Source organism: Elephantulus edwardii, unplaced genomic scaffold, assembly GCF_000299155.1.
Source record: "Elephantulus edwardii isolate Elephantulus edwardi_28Jun2011 unplaced genomic scaffold, EleEdw1.0 scaffold00072, whole genome shotgun sequence".
In the NCBI taxonomy this organism is placed as follows: Eukaryota; Metazoa; Chordata; class Mammalia; order Macroscelidea; family Macroscelididae; genus Elephantulus; species Elephantulus edwardii.
This window is the reverse complement of record NW_006399822.1, coordinates 3,574,291-3,592,319: the sequence shown is the minus strand read 5'-3', so window position 1 is coordinate 3,592,319 and position 18,029 is coordinate 3,574,291. Positions and strand designations below refer to the sequence as shown.

At 47.5% G+C, this 18,029-nt stretch overlaps 1 protein-coding gene across 1 annotated transcript in view; it reads left to right on the top strand.

Moving 5' to 3' along the window:
* Nucleotides 1–18,029, top strand: part of CDH13 (cadherin 13) — a 1,061,540-nt gene that overhangs the window by 952,109 nt on the left and 91,402 nt on the right. The window contains exon 8 of the mRNA XM_006888881.1: nucleotides 13,065–13,205. Within this exon, the coding sequence (XP_006888943.1) occupies nucleotides 13,065–13,205 (141 nt within the window). The remainder of the gene's footprint in view (nucleotides 1–13,064; nucleotides 13,206–18,029) is intronic.

Below are 18,029 nucleotides of genomic sequence, written 5' to 3'. Positions count from 1 at the left end.
TTATTATTAATAATAATAATAATTATTATTATTATTAATTCTTGTTAATGAAAATTTAGAGAGACTTTGGCTTTCCCTCCATTCATTGTTGCACTTTTCTCCCTGCCCACCACTCCCCCCAGTTCACTCTTCTCATTGTATATAGCACACAACTTTTTATGAGTCTTTAACTCTTTGAAGATTGAATAATTTTCTGCTTTGAAAATTTTATTGACACTCTGTGTTTTCAAAAATGGAAGGCCTTTTGTAATAAAAGGGTGTGGAGTTTGAAGTACTATGGACTTTGAGAGGATTGATGGGACACATATGTCTCGTGAGATTGCTGGAGCTGGTGTGCTGAGGTCTGTTTCTTCATGGTCACCCAGGTACACCTGTCACCACCAAGTGTAAGCCTCACCTGAAGTGGGATAGTAGCTTTCTACTTGGCAGGAAAGGTAGATGAGAATGAAATATGCTGTGGTTCCCAAAAGACTGGAGCTGGATCTGTGCGCTGAAGCCACGTCTTTACGACTCACGACAACTGCTTATGGCTTGCATACTTTTCTTTCCAACTCCGTAGTTCACAGCATCACTTTGGTAGCTTTAAATTGTGTATCGTAGACTTTGGACACATGTCCAGGATGGACCGAACCTTAAAGGAGGACATCGTGCTCGGAAGGGTGAAGGGACAGCATAGGAGAGGAAGAGCCCAGATGAGATAGGTTGATACAGTAACTGAGGCGATGGGGGTAAGTGTGTCCGAGTGAGCGAAAATGGCTCAGGACAGGGCAGGGTTCGGAGCTGCTGTGCGTAAGGTTGATATGGGTCTCAGGCAACTTGACAGCACATAACAACAACAACAACAGACCTATTTAAAATTCCAGAATAAAAAACACTACAATATAGGAGAAAAATCAGTGGCTTAAAACAGTGTGGTGGTTCTGTGCCATCCAGCTGACTCACTTAGACCCTAAGAACAGCAGTTCTAGACCTTGCCTCTCCTGTATGGTCCTCACCGTCTGCCACGTGTTTAAGTCCATTGTTACAGTCCCTGTGTTGATCCATCTTGTGGCGGGTCTTCCTCTTTTTGGCCGAGCCTCCCTCTTTCCTACCATGATGTCTGTTTTGTTCCTCATAACACACCCAAAGTATGTGACAGGGAGTTTCACTTCCTTGCCTCTAAAGAGAACCGAGGTTGCACTTTCTCCAAGACAGACTTCTTTCTTCTTTTGGGAGTCAATGTGGTAAGCAGTACTTTTCACCAGCACTACAAATCATAGAGATCGACTCTTCTTTGGTCTTCCTTATTTCTGGTTCAGTTTTCAGGGGCATATGAAGCAGGAGTGGCATCTACTTCCTAACCAACACGCCTCTGGAAACTCTGTGAACTCTGAGAAACATCGATAGTTATAGAAAGGCTTCAGGTCTTTCGTTCATGGGGTCACTATGAGTCGTGCTCAACTCGACGGCAATCAACAACAACAACATGAAGCAAATGAAAATACCATGACTTGAGTCAGGCACTCCTTAGTTTTTAAGCAGTTATCCATATGCAATTTCATGGTTTCTATGTTAAAAAATCTGGGCTTAGCTGGGCTTTCTGCTTCATCAGGATGTTGGTTGAGAGTTTAGGGTCTCATCTGAATGTGTGAGTAGGGAAAGGTTCACTTTCAAGTTCATTCGGTGGTTGCCAGCAGCATTCGCTTCCTTGCAGGCACTGAGTTGAGGGTCTTAAATCTTTTAGGCTGTTCCCATAGGCCACCCCAAATTCCTTGACACACAAACTTCTCTTACATAGAATCTTGCTTTTTCAAAGCATGAATGCAAAGAAAGCCAAAGAAGAAAGTATGGAAGAAGTTCACCTTTCATAACGTGATCATGGAAATGACTTCACAGCGCTTTTACCACAGTTGATTAAATGCACACGGTGAGGCTGGTGCGGGTTCAGGCAGTGTATTTCCTTCTGTGTCCACAGCAGCATTACAAGTCAAAGTTGGCTTGACGGCACCTAACACCACCACTCATTAAAAGTGTTTGACGAGGACCAGTTCACTCACAAAGGGAGAAGATCACACAAGGTTGTGAACGCCGGATGAGAGTCTTTGGAAGCCAAATTTGAAAGTTGCCTACCATGAAAACTAATTAGGACAATGAGACTGGACCTGTCTGGGAAAGGCCATTTTAGACAAGGTGGTGGAAAAGTCATACTCTGAATGCCAGCGGAATGGAAGGAACCCAAAAAAAGACAGGTCAATAGACAATAAATATTTTTCTTTGACAAAAAAAAGGCCCACTCCGAGCAAATTTGGGGAAGACCAACTCAGGCAGAGAGAAATAGGAGGAAGGATGTGATGTGAGAGGACATTGGAGCAGGAAGTATTGTCCAATCAGAAAATGCCTTATAGGTCAAGGTGAGAAGTTTGGATTTTATGTCTAAGAGCAATGAGATTAGCAAATTTGTTTGTATTGTCATAGTTCTTTTAAAAAAAAAATCACTTACCATTATCTTCAAATGACTGGAGTGACCCCAACCATGAGTCTTTCTACCTTTTCAAAATGTGTTCATAATCTCTCTTGTTCTGAGTCTGTATTCTCAATCAAGTGGGCTGTCTGTATGGTGAAATGATATTTAAGCACCTAAAACAAGCAATGTCTGATTATCTCTATGACCTGTGCTTTCTAACGTATGGCACATCAGACTGTAGCTATAGTGATACGTTCTAGCTCAGAATTTCTAATCTAAGTCTATTTATTGATACTGGCCTCTGATGAATTTGAAACTGATTTCTCATGAAATAAGAAGAATGAGGACAATATAGTGAATTTGCAATAAAGCTTAATATGTTTTCTCATTTAAAGACTAGGCTTTGCCCTGAGATTCTTTTATAAAATTATAATAGTGGTAACACTAATTACCTTACTTGGCAACAGACGTCGACAACAATGTTGGTCTCATCATTTTCTTTTAAGTTTAATTGTCCTTGAAATCAAAAGAGTGAAACTGTAGCTCTAAATGAAAATTAGGCATTGCTTTGGGTAATCCTGACTCCTGCGAGGCTGCCTGGACTTCCTGTGAGACAGGAAATAGATGTGCGCAATGGCTGCCAGACGACAGCAAATCAGTGTCTGTGGGGGCTCTTATGTGGCAAGAGGTGCTGTGTTGGAGCCGGTTCCCAAAGGCTCATCAGGGCCCCTGGGCAATTTCATACGACCATCTGGTATTGTTCTAAGCCAGGAAAAGAATACAACCAACAGGATGGTGTCTCTGCAGATGATCTGTGAGAACGTGTGGAGAGATTGAGGGGAAAAAAGCACCATCAGTCACCACCGCCCCCTGTAAGTTCTGTCTCCATTGCTGCCTTCTTGTCCACTCCAAATGAGTGGGGTACCACGTCGACTGTTATAGGGGCTAGAACTGAAGACTTCCCTCATCTTCTACTGAATAACAACGGCAGTGTTTAAATGTGCGTGCTCGTCACGGACGCCCTGGTAGTGCTGTGGCTAAAGCATCCAGTTGCCAACTGCAAGTTCACCTGCCTGAGCCCACAGCCCCTCTCCAGGAGTAAGACGAGGCTTGGGGAGCCTTGGGAGTGATTACACTCTGTCACACAGGGTCACGACGGGTTAGAGTTGACTCGGGACAGAGCGCTTTATGTTCTCTTTCAGTCTTCACTTGCACTGTAAGAATTATTATTCTCTCCATTCTGCAGATGAAGAAACTGAGGCAACAAAGATTTAAATACTTTGGCCAAGATCTGTTGTACAGTGAGTCACTGAGCCAGTAATCAAATATTTACTGTTCCCTCTTGAACGTCTTTGGGCATGTTGCCAGGAGGGGCCAACCCTTGTGAAAAAGCATCATGCTGGGAACGGTAGGGGTCAGAAGAAGAGAGGAGGACCTTCCACATGATGAACTGACACAGTGACTGGAACAACAGGCTTGAACGTGTCAGAACCATGGGGGGCGGGGGGGCTGGGTTCTGATGAGTTGTACACAGGGCTGCTGGCCGTTGTGTTCAGCTCCATGGCTCCTGTTCACAACACCACAACAACTTTAGTGCCAATGACATCCTTTGCTTCACATAGAGTCATTCTGTCCAGAAAGAATGTCGTGGTTGGGGCCAGTGAGTTGATTTTTGACTCCTAGCAACCCCATGTGATGGAGTAGGACGGCAGCACAAGGATTTCTAAGCTGCCATCTTTGTGAGAGCAGGGCTCTCTCCAGGGAACTGTTGGTGGGTTCGAACCATTGTACAACCAGGGATCCTTCTGGTCAAGGATGTTGTTGTTGTTGTTATGTGCTGTCGAGTCGCTTGCGATTCATAACGACCCTATGTACAACAGCTCTAAACTCCACTCTGTCCTGTGCCAATCGCACCGTCTCCGGTACACCCATCCCGATTATCCCAGTCACTGAATCAATCCACCTCATAGGGGGCCTTCCCCTCCTGTGCTGTCCCTCTACCCGACCAAGCATGATGTCCTTCTCCAAGGACCGGTCTCTCCTCACAACATGTCCTAAGTATGTTAGATGGAGCCTCAGAATCCTTGCCTCCAAGGAGCCGCCTGGTTTAACCCTTTCCAGGATGAATCTGTTTGTTTTCCTAGCAGTCCATGGTACATTCAGTACTCTTCTCCAGCACCACAGCTCAAAGGCATCAATTCTCCTTCTATCCTCCCTGGTCATTGTCCAACTCTCTGATGCATAACAAGCGATTGCAAAGACCATGGCCTGTATCAGGCTCAACTTAGTCTCCAGAGAGACACCATTGCTCTGCAGTACTTTGGAGAGGTCCCTAACAGCAGACTTTCCCATGGCAATGCGTCTTTTCATTTCCTGGCTGCTGGTGCCAAGAGTGTTGACTGTGGAGCCACGGAAACTAAAGCTGTGAACAATCTCAATCTCTTCATCATCCATCCTGATGCTGCCAATTGGCCCAGTGGTGAGAATCTTTGTCTTCTTGACTTTGAGCCTCGATCCATATTGGAGGCTGCAGTCCTTGACCCTCTGCAGCAAGTGCTTCAGGTCCTCTTCAGTTTCAGCAAGCAGGGTTGCGTCATCTGCATATCGCAGACTGTTGATAGATCTTCCACCGATCTTTACCCCACATTTCTCCTCATAGAGCCCAGCCTCCTGGATGATCTGTTCTGCATACAGGTTGAAAAGGTATGGAGACAGGATACATCCCTGACGTACGCCCTTCCCAATTTTGAACCATGCAGTGTTTCCTTGCTCAGTTTTTAGTAAAGGATGACTATCGGCAAATAACAAGACTGGGCCTAGAAGAAGCAGCAGAGGTAGGAAGCCCAAAATTAAGAAAAGATGATATCCAGTGAGAAGAAATTCAACCTGGATGAAGCATAGCGATACAGAGGGTGGCTGAAGAGACAGATGAGGAAGAGTGAGTGCGGGCTCTCAGTGCCGTCTCCTTCCGTGTTCCAGTTCCCGTCGGTCCCCGCCCCCAGCTACCATTATGCTTGTTATTAGTGATAAATGTCCCATTAAATGAACACTTATGTGGGAGTTGCCGTAGCCGTGTCAAACATCAAGGTTCTGGTGATTGATTACATGCCGTATTTAATGACACGGTTTGATTCTTTTTCTTTTCAAGCTGAAATGTTTGCTTTTCATATCAGTGTGATGTGTTGAACCTGGCCTGGGTCTGTGGAGAGACCGCTAAGACGTTTTTCTTGCAGACACACCATCTTGCCTGGTCCTGGGGTAGTTATTAACGGGGAGCTGGGAGAAACCCAAGGCGACACGACCAATGCAAAAGAGATGTGAGACTGCAGAATTCAAACCAGGAGAGAAGCTTGACTCACTTAAATGATGTCTTACAGATCAGATAGCCAGAAGGAAAATCAGAGCAGCCAGCCTCACTTTCCCAGTTCTGACACAGGACTATTGTTGTTGTTTTTGTCCATCTAAAATCCTATCTCCTTGAGTTGGCATTCCCCAAAGTACACACCACCCCAGAGGATGAGTGGCTCTGGCTTGAAAATGCCACAGCTCTGCTCAAGCCTTTATGATAGAATTTAGCTCAGGGAAACAGCAATATATCATCATTATCAATAATGAAATAATGTGGCCACCCTGTGTGCTGAGCACCGGGCCAAAGGCTCAGTCCTTGCCCTTGAAAACCTTGTCATTCACTAAGGGAGATGGTAAGTAGGCACTTTAAAAAAAGCGAAGCGGGACACAGAAGCGCAGTTAGGATAGGCTGTGCCCTGTGACTGTCTGGGAGGCCAGGAGGGTGAGGCTTCGCCGTATAGTCTTTGGACATGTTGTTGGGAGGAGCACGTCCATGGGAAAGGGCTTCACGCTTGGGAAGGTAGGAGGTCAGAGGAGGAGAGGAAGCCCCTCACTGAGATGGACGACCCCACAGCACAGTGGGCTTCAGCACAGGCTTGGCAGGGCTTCCTTCCGTCTATGTGGGGTTACTCTGAGACGTAACCGACTTGATGGCTCTAAACAACAGTGCACGGGAACACACAGTCCTCAGACCTCAAACCCCAGACCCACTGCTGTCACTGTGAATTTCTGACCCGGCAACCCTGTAGGACATAGAGACGCCCCCCAAGACTGGGCAAATCTTTACGCAATCAGACTGCCTCATCTTTCCCCTTTGGGATAGCTTGCGGCTTTGAACCACCTGCCTTTTGGTTAGCGGTCCAGTGCTTACTCCACTCTGCTACCGTGACACCTCCTAAGCCTCAAGGCAAGTTATCTAATCGGTCACATCACAGTCTAAAGCACATCAGCAGAGAGCTGTTCTGTGCAGCCATGCAGCAACTCAGGACCCTCGCTTTTGTGAAAACAGAAAGTAGAGGACCACGTGGGCCGCTTAGGAGCCAGGCCAGGCTCGTCCATGCTCCCCTGGCAAGAATCAGTCTGTGAGGTTGTCTTACTGTAAGGAAGGTTGGACATCCAGTCTAGCTGTCTGCTCACAAGCAAAGCAGATCTGTCGAACAACATTGCATTTACCACTGGTCCCTTCTGGTCACAAGCAATGAAAATGGATTCTGGCTTGTTTTGCTGCCAGACAGAACCTTCTGGGTGAATACGGGGTTGGAGAGGGGGTGTTTAGAGGGGAGGCAGGGTGGAGTAGGTAAAGGTGTAACAGAAGTGAGAAGGGAGTTGAGTGGTCGAGACTCGAGGAGGACAGGATCCATCACAACTCCCACAACAGAGTGTGCCTTAGACTTCACTTGGAGGGGATCCCCTTGAACTGAGAAGTAGACATGGGGATCCAGTGGGTCTCACAGACTCGCTCCATCTCCAGTGAAACTGGTTGAGACCTGCTCCTAGCTAACCCTGCACTAGTTTGCCTGTGCTGTAAATTGCACAGGAAGAGATTACCCATCTTCCTCCCGTAGAGCACTGATGAGTTCGAACCAAAAGGTGAAGCCTCTCAGAGAGAGTGCAGCTCCGTATGGACTACCCCACAGAGCCCCTGCTTGGAACAGAACTCAGACTCAACCCTGATATCTACTCAGTCAGAACCGACTCAAAGCTGACCCGCCAGCAGGTCTTTAGGATACTGTAGATCACACAGAAAGAGATCGCCCGCCTTTTCCCAGGGAGCTGCTGATGGATTCAGTCCACCTCCTTTGGATTAGCTGCAGAATTCTTACCCATTAGGCCACCTTAATCCCTAGTAAGAGAAAAGTAGGTAGAAACAGATACACTGCTAATCACTGTCAGGAATGAGGTTGGACAGGTGTGGAAGGAGAGTCCCACTTTCCATTTCAGAAATGACTGCATCATTTTCACTTTTCTCACTGTGATTGCATATTACTCTGACAGTGAAAACATTTTAAATGTTGTCTTTAACTGGAGACATTGGAGCCATCTCATCCCAAACCTATCTGCCTACTAGTCTTAATTGATCTCCCATTGCAGCCATCAAGGTTTTTTTACTTCAAGAGATAGAAATTGGCTCACTCATTTTAAAACATTATTTATGGCATTCACACTGTTACAGGAGCATTTACACCAGTGTGCTCGTTCTCTGTCCTTCCCTAGATGTAACACACACCTCTGTGTAGAGAGGACTCTCTCCTGTTACAGTGAGATGTTTCTGTGGTTGTCCCAACCTTGATCTTGGAGCTCCCTGAAGGAAAGGGCCGTAGATCCCAGCCTCGTATCCACATCCTCAGAGTAACAGTAGACTCTGTGTTCAGTGGCACAGAATAGGGCGAGGTTCAGCCCTACTATTCATGGGTCACTATCAGTCACAGTCAGTGGTCCTAACAGTGACACCATGTTCAGTGAGCACCCGTTAAACGGAAGCCTAACCTAATGAGAGAGCTCATTGCCACTGAGTTAGCGCTGACTCGTGACTGACCCTCCATCGGGTTTCCAAGGCTGTCAGTCTCCGGGAAGGGGATGCCCATCTCTCTCATTGGAGCACTGGTGGATTTGAACCAGCGAGGTGGCACATTTGCATTGTGCAGCTCCCTCTGGCCTAGACCACCACGGCTCTCTAAACTAAAGAAGAGGAATGATCTCAGGAACTCTCTCTGGCCAATGAATGACCATGTCCACAGACGGGAAAATGCTAAAAGGAAAGATGTAATCATGAAAGAATTCAAATGCTGTTCTGAGAGATCCGTCCGGACAGATGACAGCATAGTCTGGTACAGAATCTCGTAGGCTTTCTTGCTCATAACCGGACAGTTGGTTTATTTGTTATGCTTGTTGTCAAATGAGCAGGCAAAGCTGTCCTGCCGTCACTCACAGAGCATCCAGGTCCCGTGTCTGCAGGAGGCAAGAAGCTGCCTGACTCATCTTGTTCTTGGGTGTCATTTGCATCTGTTCCAACTCGTCGTAACCTCAACACCAGAACAAAGCACGGTGCAATCCTCTGCTTCCCTTCGAAGCACTGATATTTGTGTCTGTTAGCTGCAAGGACTGTGTCAGTCCATCTGATTGGGGCCACGTTTTTGGTGAAACCCTCTGTTTTACCTGGCATAATGTCTTTCTCCAGAGACTGACCCTCCTGATAACGTGTGTGACGTCTCTGAGATGAAGTCTCGCCATCTTTACTTCTAAGGTGTATTGGGCTGTCCTTCTACCAAAGTAGAATGGTTCTTTGTTCTAGCAATCTGTGGTATTCTTCCCCGCACCCTAATTCAGTTTCCCTCCATCACCGACCAGCTTCCACATCCATGTGAGATCACTGAAGATATCCTGGCTTGGGTCAGACCTACCTTAATCCTTCAAAGTATAGCTTTTTCCTTTTTTAGCATTCTACTGAGTTCTTTCATAGAATATTTATCCACTAACTGTAAAACATCTTTTGATTTCTTGATGACTGTTTCCATGGGCGGTGATTGTGGATCTAAGTAAAATTAACTCTGACAATTTCAGTATTTTCTCCTTTTATGATGGTGTTGCCTAGTGGTCCAGCTCTGGGGATGTTTTTCTTTACGTTTAGGTGCAATTCATGCTACAGACTGTAGTCTTCGATCTTCATCGCTAAGTGCTCCTGGTCATCTTGGCTTTGAGCAAGCAAATTTGAGTTATCTGTGTGTAGAAGGTTAGCATGAAATGCCACGTCACCTACCTTGGCCATGTTGTCAGGAGGTGCCAGTCATGGGAAAAGACATCAGGCTGGGGAAAGTAGAGCATCATGAAGAGAGGAAGGCTCTGCAGTAGACGGATTGACAGTGAACGTGGGTGGAATTCACGAGGATGGAGCCGGTGAGGGCAGGCTCTTGGTTGTTCATTGATAGAGTCACTATGAGGAACAGTCACCTTGATGGCACCTTGCAGTGACTCATGGGACAGATACATCCTGAGAGGTAAACTCTGGCTTTCAGCATGACGATGAAGGAGCTCACCTGAACTTTAAAGAGCTCCATCTCCAAATCCCACTTCTGTTTTTCTCTGTTCCCTTCATTCCTAGGTTGACACTCTGCGTGTGGTTACAAAATACAGACTGCCATCAGTTCTAGGTTACGTTCTATCACCTACAGAAAGGGGCCGGCTCTTCAAGGGGCCTTCCAAAGGAAACAGACTCAGAATCAAGGTTTCGTGCAGAGCATAGCATAGCAGGGAGTGTGGGCTCCTCGTCACTTCCCCAGACTGCAGGACCCCTCTTGGTCAGCCCTGAGCCACATCACCATCGGGACTGTGGTCACCCTGAACCACCTGGACAGAGGGCAATGAGGGCGTGGACTTGACAGCAGCCCAGGCAGTGCTGCTGGAAGCTGTCACGGAAGGTTGTTGCGTGGACTGTGACAGTCTGCACGGTCAGCTGGAGGAGAACAAACTCTCTGGGCTTTCTGTCCTCCCTGGCTTGCTGTCACAGAACCGCTCAGATCCACTGCCATCAAGTGTATGGGATTTTTTTTGCCATCAAGTATTTTCTAACGCACAGTAACCCAATCGGGCAGAGAGAGCAGCCTCACTGAGTCTTTGGGCAAGGAAATCCTTACAGAAACAGACCGGTATATCTCTGTCCCACAGCAGCTCGCAGATTCAAAATTACGTGAGGAAAATGGCATTACATCTACAGCGATCTCTTTTAAACACACATAGTTTCTCATCTTCGTGAATGTGTGCCTTTAATATCAGACACAGTGCTTTATGACGACAGCGTCATCTCTGTCCTGAAAACTTGGGTCAGGGATGCTTGGTGGCTGTTTGTTTAGGCTGGTGGCTAACAGGCCCAGAGACCCCAGCAAGATTGTGAAGATAGGCCAATTTCTCGGTTTCATACAATCCAGCTGCAGAATTTCTAGCAAACATTCACTCCAGTCCAGCTCATTGGTGACAATAAGTGAAGACAGTAGAAACCACATATATCACAGATGTTGCTCCAGCTCTGGCTTGAGAAAGGAAAGCACCTCAAGGACTGTTTTAGACAGATACCCGGTGCGTAAGACAGAGCAGGAAGGACCCAGAGCACCTTTGACACAAAGCCCGTCCACACCGAGCTGGTCAAGAGCGTTGTGGCCTCCAGTCCTGGTGCAGCGGGAGCTCATGGCGCTCAATCTCAGCAGAAGGAAGGCGCAACAGAAAAACAGTGCAAAAACATGAGGCTGTTCCTCTCCAGCCATGCATCGTCTTCCCCAGGGTCACAGCCTTCACGCCTGGCTAGGTCTAGACAGAGAAGGAAAAGCTCCCCTGAAGAGTCAAATGGAAGACTTGACATGTATTAGGAGGGGACTAAACGAGTCTCCTGGACCCTGGCGTGGAGTCCATCCCTGACTCACGACGACCTCATGTGTCTCCGAGTAGGTCTGCTGCTCGTTGGGTTTCCATTGACTTTCTCAGCAGCAACCCCCCAAGCCTTCCCTCCCCACCTCTGGATGGACTCACCACCCACTTTCTAGTTCACAGCCAACTGTCTAACCATTGACACGGCCCCAAGATTCCCTCAATCCCAGTATAACTGCCACTGAAATGGAAGCATGCCGCATCTCCCCGTCACAGGGATGCATCAGCACCCCACCGTGAACTTCGGATGTAAACGCTTAGTCTTAGCAAACTGTCCAGCTGAACTCCTTAAGTTAGGGGCTCAGAAGCTCCTAGTCAAAGCAGTAGCCAATGAAAGGTGTCCTAGAGAGCAAACAGCTAACCACCCTGTAAAATACTTAAAAGCTTTGGGACAGCCAGCACACAGCTGTTCAAATCTACCTGGAATCTCAGGGCTTGGAAAGTAACTTCGAGAACTCTCATCGCCGTTTCTGTTCTTTGCTCCCCATGGTACCTCTTAATTATCGGTTAGCATAACCAATAGGTTTTTTAAAGCTGTCGTATTGGTACGTCTGTTCTCTTGGCTGTAAACACCTTTTATTTGTGTTGCTGAAGGTATTTTCGACTTATATATATAAATCTCCAAACTGGTGTGAGTAAACAGAAAATTATTAATGGCTTACTAACTGGAAAGGGTAAGGGAGGCCTGGCTTCTGTCTGGTCCTGGTGAAATAGCTCCAGTGTGTTCATTGGAAACTGTCCCTCTTTCTTCAGAATTTCTCAGCAGATGTCAGGGTCTCGGACAAGGTTCCTCCACCCTCCCAGCTCCCCAGGCTGGACGCCTGGAGGTGCACACCAAGGAGAAGGAGAACCTCCCTCTCCAAAACTTCAGACTCAGTTGCAGGACTCTTTTAGTTATTATGCCCCTTGGGATAGGATGCAAAGGCCCCTGGTGGCGTAGTGTATAAGGTGTGAGACTATTAACTGGAAGATCAGCCGTTCAGACCCACCTGCCACCCTGTGGGATCAAGGTGAGGGATTCTCTTCCCATGAAGGTTCACAGCCTGGGCAGCCCGATGGAGGGGCTCTCGGAGCTGGACTTGAGAGGGGTGCAGTACAGGTGACTCTAGCCTCAGTGGGCTTTTCCTCCATCTATAAAATGGGAACAATAATAGCAGCTTAATGGTGGTTGGAAAAATTAACCACTGAGATTTCTGTAAAGTACAGTTACTGATGCCTGACCTGACCCAGCAAAAGTTAGATGTTGTCAGATCATTTCCAGCACAGAGCAAATTTTAAGGACAGAGTAGAACCATCCCACATGGTGTCCAAAGCTGTGATTTTTTTTTTTATTATAGATGTAAATTGCAGTTCTTTCTCCCAGCGAGTGGCAGCTAGTGAGTTTAAACCACTGAGTTTTCAGTTAACAGAAGAATGCTTATTGCACTGCTCTACCAGGCCCCTTCTAGCCCTAAAGCGCTGGGTGGACCTGAGCTCCTCCAGCTGCCGTCTCTGTCCAGATCTTGTCCACTTGAGCCTCCTTCCAGATACTTTTCATGAGTAGCTATGAAAGGACGTGTGGATGTCCAACAGAGTACTCCAAGCCCAGGAAGTAGAACATTCTGGAAAGGGTCTAGGGTCCTCTTAAAATAAAGACAGCAGATTTTGTGCCCGAGGCCAGCTGCAGTCTGTTAAGGTGTCTGGTCTCAGACAAGATCCCAAGACACATGTGGACGTAGCAGGTGAGGGCCGACGGCTGATGTAGGATGTCTGCCCAAGGTGGAGGACTGGGAGGAGGCAGCCGGGTGACCCTCGGCCACCTGTCCAGAGTGGGGACCCACATCTAAGCTCCGTCTTCCCTCTGTGTTTGCTCCCACAGACGCTGGAAAACCCCAAGTACGAATTGATCATCGAGGCCCAAGATATGGCAGGACTGGACGTTGGGTTAACGGGCACAGCCACCGCCACGATCGTGATCGATGACAAAAACGACCACTCGCCGAAATTCACCCAGAAGGAGGTAAGTGCACACTGACCACCAGCACCGGCCACACTGATGGTCACTGGCCAGCGAAAATCTCCTGCTGGCTTCATTTTCTTGAGCAAAAACACACCTTTTCGAGAGTCCGGATGGTGCGTCATCTCAGTGCTTTTCCACGGTCTCGCCTTATTACCTGCGCGCTGCTGAAAATAGCCAAGCACAGTGAGAACAAAGGCACTGAATCTTCTGAAAGTCCAGGAGAAAAGAACTTTTAATGCCAAAGTGCCATTTTCCACATTTTACTGGTGTTATTTAACGCTGAGTTATGTGGGCCCCGTTGTGATTTTAACATAACAATAACTATTTTTTTCCAATGAGCACAGATTGAGAGGCCAGACGGAACAGCAGCAAGGAGGTAAAGCAGACTTTCTTGGCAATAACAAGGTGGCCCAGGAGCTTATAAATAACAGCAGAGTTAGCTTGTCTCAGGGAGTCATTATTTATTTGCAGCTCCTGGGCCTTTTATGATTACGGATTGTGGTGCTTGGCTCCCATTTATTCCAATGGAGTGATGGTCGGGGAGGGGCTGGGGCGATGTCCAGCCAAACCAGGCAAGGACGGGCAGTGTTGTCTGCTGGGCTCTGTGAGCACTGTGGCGTCCTCGGGGTCAGGGCTGGAGCCAAAGATTGGATGATTCGTTTCTTGGCCAATCCCAGTAGGTCCTGGCATTGACTGGACCTTTAATGAGCATCCGCTGTTGTCCTGTTTGGCTGTGAGATGGGGCCAATGTGCATGCTCTACAAATGAGAGTGTGTGCTGTCAGGCTCTGTACTAGAGACGCGGTGTAACAGCTCGAACGTCACCGATGTCGTGCATGGCAGAAATGGAAGGCAGCTCCAGGGCTGAGCTCTGCCCTGCAGTCTTGTCTCCTTGCCTCTTACTGAGTGTCCACCCTCCAAGGCCTTCAGAAGAGATACTCAGACCTTGTCCTTTCCTCTGTGAGCCTGGGGCTTCCCGCCAGTGGGGGGACAGGTGGGCCTGCTCGGCCTCCTGGTTCCACAGCGGCCGGCCCTCTTGACTTAGGGGGTGGCAGTGCCCCTCTCCCAGGAGTGTCTTAGTCAAGGCTCCAGCCACAGAGCAGCCAGGTGCACAGGTGTTCAGAGGGCTTGGGGTCTACTCCCCCCACCCCACAGGCACACACAGGCACAGCCTTCTAATTGCAGCTCAGGGCTGTTCCCTATTCTCGAACTTCCCTGTCCATGTTCCACGAGACACCCAATCCGGTAATGCCGAGGAAGGACACGGAATGGTTATGACATGAAGATGGTGCTGGGCATGAAGCTCGAATCTGAGTCTGACTGGCGTTCCCGTAAGAAGAGCCTCCTTCTCCGTGTTTGGGAAAGCCCCAGTTCCCCTTTGGAAGGCTCTGTGACTCTGGTGGCGGATCCCATGACACATGGTCTAGACCCAGAGCCCTTGGAGAGGAAGAGTTCCGGGGTGGGGTTGTGGCTGTGGCTGTGGACATGGAGCCAGAAGTGACTCCTAGCTGACCCTCCAGGGGGTTTTCAGAGGCAGTAACAGCACAGATTGCCCATCTACCTCCAGCACAACAGCTGCCAGATTCGAACCATATACCTTCCAGTTGGCAGTGCAACTTCTTACCGCTGATCCCTAAGATGCCTCACTGTGGGACGAGGGCTGGGAGGAAAGCAGTAAAGACCAAGAGGATTTGTGGGGGAGAGAACTTCTGATGAGTCCTAAGACCACGCAGAGTGAGGTCTAGCCCACAGAGGAGAGGACCAGCTGAATGTGCTTCAGGAGAGGGGGGAGGTGAAGCTGATGGAGGTATTGAAATGGAAACTTTAAAAATCTATTATCCTAGTTTGTTGGTTTGTGGCTTCGAGCTGGAATCGGTTCATAGCTGGCCCTCCAGCGGCTTCCCAGAGGCAGCAATTGCACAGGAGGAGATTGCCCATCCTTCTCCTGTAGAGCATCTGGGGGATTTGAACCTGGTGCCTTCAAAAATGGATTGTTGAGACTTAATAACTCAAGTTTTCCTCTTCTTTCCCCCTTGTTTTCTTTTGGTGAGTTCTTTCTGAGGTGCTTGGTATTTGAGTTGCAAGATCACAGTACCTGTCATTTAAAAGGGGAGAGGTCATAAAACTTGAAAGGATCCCAGCCTCCAACTAAAAGATGCTGCTCTTGTTATTGTTGTTGTTTTTTGCCATCAAGTCAAAGCCAAGTTCCAAAGACCTTGGTGTCAGTGGAACTGCCCCGTCGGCACCTGCTGGGGCAGTGGTTAAGCTCAAAGGTTAGAGATGAACATAGTCAAAATTTTCACAAGGAGACAAAGGCCGTTGGTGTAAGCAAGGAGTCACAGCCATGAACCTGAGCTTCAGGAAGCTGTCACGAGGAGACTGGGTCTGAGCCTCCCCTCCTAGAAGTCTTCATGGACCCTCAAGATCACCGAGTGCCCCCACATCTTATTTTCCTTTGTGAGGTCACACGTTTTGTCATTAATACCCTTTCACCAGTCCACTTCCTGGCCACAAGCTCTTTGGTTCCATCTGCGTCTTACAATTTTGCAGGAGCATTTTCTCTAGAAAGTGGACAGGAATTCTAATCTTTCCCCCGGCTGACTGACAGAAATTTTCTCTGTGTTATTGACAGTTTAGAAAGGATTGTTCATAACAACAACAACAACATAATGTATAATGTTAAATACATAAATCTTTAAAATAAAAAAAGGATTGTTCCTCTTCACATAACATTTTCTTCTTGGAATGGTCACATCATTTTCAGGATTGTTGTCATATTTTGGGGGAAATTCCTATCTGGTGGCTCATAAAATGAGCTCTGTAATTGCAAGTCTTCTTGCAGAGGGACTTTCCTTAAATACTCCTCAAATTCATGGCCTTTTGTCCAGTTGTCACCCATGTCCTTGTTTTCTGCTTTAGTATGAATGTTCTCGTCATGGATGGTGGCATGGCAGGTTAAATCAGCTAGGAATTTTAAAGCTTTTTCAATATGTTCGTTATGAGTCATCCTTCTGCCTGTTTGTCAGAGAATCAAGGAGCTGTTTTATTCCACTTGGTAGAAATATGTCTCTTCCTGTTAGTGAGTTGGCTGATACAGAACGTTGTCAGAGTTATTTCTGTTTTATTTCATTCCTTAACTTTACCACTTTTCCCTCCTATTCCATTAACTTTTTTAATAACAATTTTATTGAGATATAATTCACATGCCATAAAGTCTGCTTTTGTTGTTAGGTGGTATTAAGTCCATTCCAGCTCAGCGAGGTCTGTACCGCAGAATGCCACGCTGCCCGGTCCTGCTCCGTCCTCACGGCCGTCGTTGGTTTGAGCTCCGTGCTGCTGGCACCGTGTCAGTCCTTCTCTTTGAGGGTCTCTTTAGTCTGGAGTTCCTCGAGACCCGTCTGCCATGGGTGACTCTGCTGGTGTTTGAAATACTGGTTGCAACACTTCCAGTGTCACAGAACCATAGAAGCCGCCACAGCAGGACAACCAGCAGACAAGTAGGGACCGTAAAATGTGCACTCTGTAAACGTGTGGGTCGTTGGCTTTTAGTGTGTCCCTAAGTCCTTTCTGGTGGTGCAGTGGCTCAGCGCTAAGCTCTTCACCAGCAGATCAGAGGTTTGAACTCACCAGCACTCCCTGCCAGGAGAATGTGGCGGCCGGCTCCCACCGAGTGCCCAGCCTTGCTAACACTGCACGACCTCCAGGCCCACTCGGGGTTGGAACGGCTGTGGAGACAGCGGATTTTATCTACCTCAGAATAGGTTCATCACTCCACATACCACTCCATTCCCTGTGCTCCTGCAGCCCCCCAGCAACAACGGAGCTCTCTTCTAATTCTGAGGATGTGTTGATTCTGGTCATTTGGTGTGAGTGGAATTTTCTAATAGGTGGCTTTTTTGAAATTGATTTTTTTTTTCATTTGGCCGAGTGTCCTCAACCTTATGCATGAGGTGTCACGACTCAGCGCTTCATTCCTCCAGACGGTCAGAAAACACCCTCTCCTCCCATCTGTGAATATGGAGCATTTGACGTATCCATCCGTCAGTTGACGGGCATCTGAGTTGTGTTTTTGGCCTTTTTTGGTTGTTTTTTGGTGGGTTGAGTTTTTGTTGATTGGTTGGTTTGCTTTGGTGTGATGAGTTTTGTTGGTTAATATAAATATTGATGAGCAATCCATTAACGTTTTATCTGAATTCTCTCTCAATGCCCTCACAGTTAGAATGAAATATAAGTTACCTTTAGTCTGATTCCAATCAAGAGTCTGAAACTTCTTGTTTTATTGAACAAAGAAGTTTTTCTAAATTGTAGCTAGTGTGACTGGTTCAACTTCTTTTTCATAAAAATAAAACTTCCCCAAAAAAAGTAAGATTGTGAGGCTGACACAGGATAGGACAAGGCTCATATCTGCTGTTCCTGGGGTCACTGTGTGAGACGTACTTGATGTGAGGGCACTAACAGCAACAACAGAGGTGAAGTTAGAACTGGAGTTTGGTGTGGCCATCTGTAGGGGGCTGCACTGCGGAGAGCCATGCTTTTCTGGCTTCAGATCCACCCGGGACCTGGAGTGAGGAAGACGGATGTCCTCTCTCCATGTGATTTACGTGCTCAGAGGGCCAACCAAGCCATTTCTGCTCCAACAGCACTGAGTGCATTCTGGGTGTCCAGGGGGCGTGAATACACATGGCCAAGCCTCCAGAATTCCAGGCAGTAGAAAACCCCCTCCTTCCTTTCCTTTAGTGAAACCCCCTCCTTCCGTGGGAGCTGGCCTCCTAGTAGAGCCTTTGAAATGCAGCTGCACCTGTGTTTCAACCTGGATCCTATAATT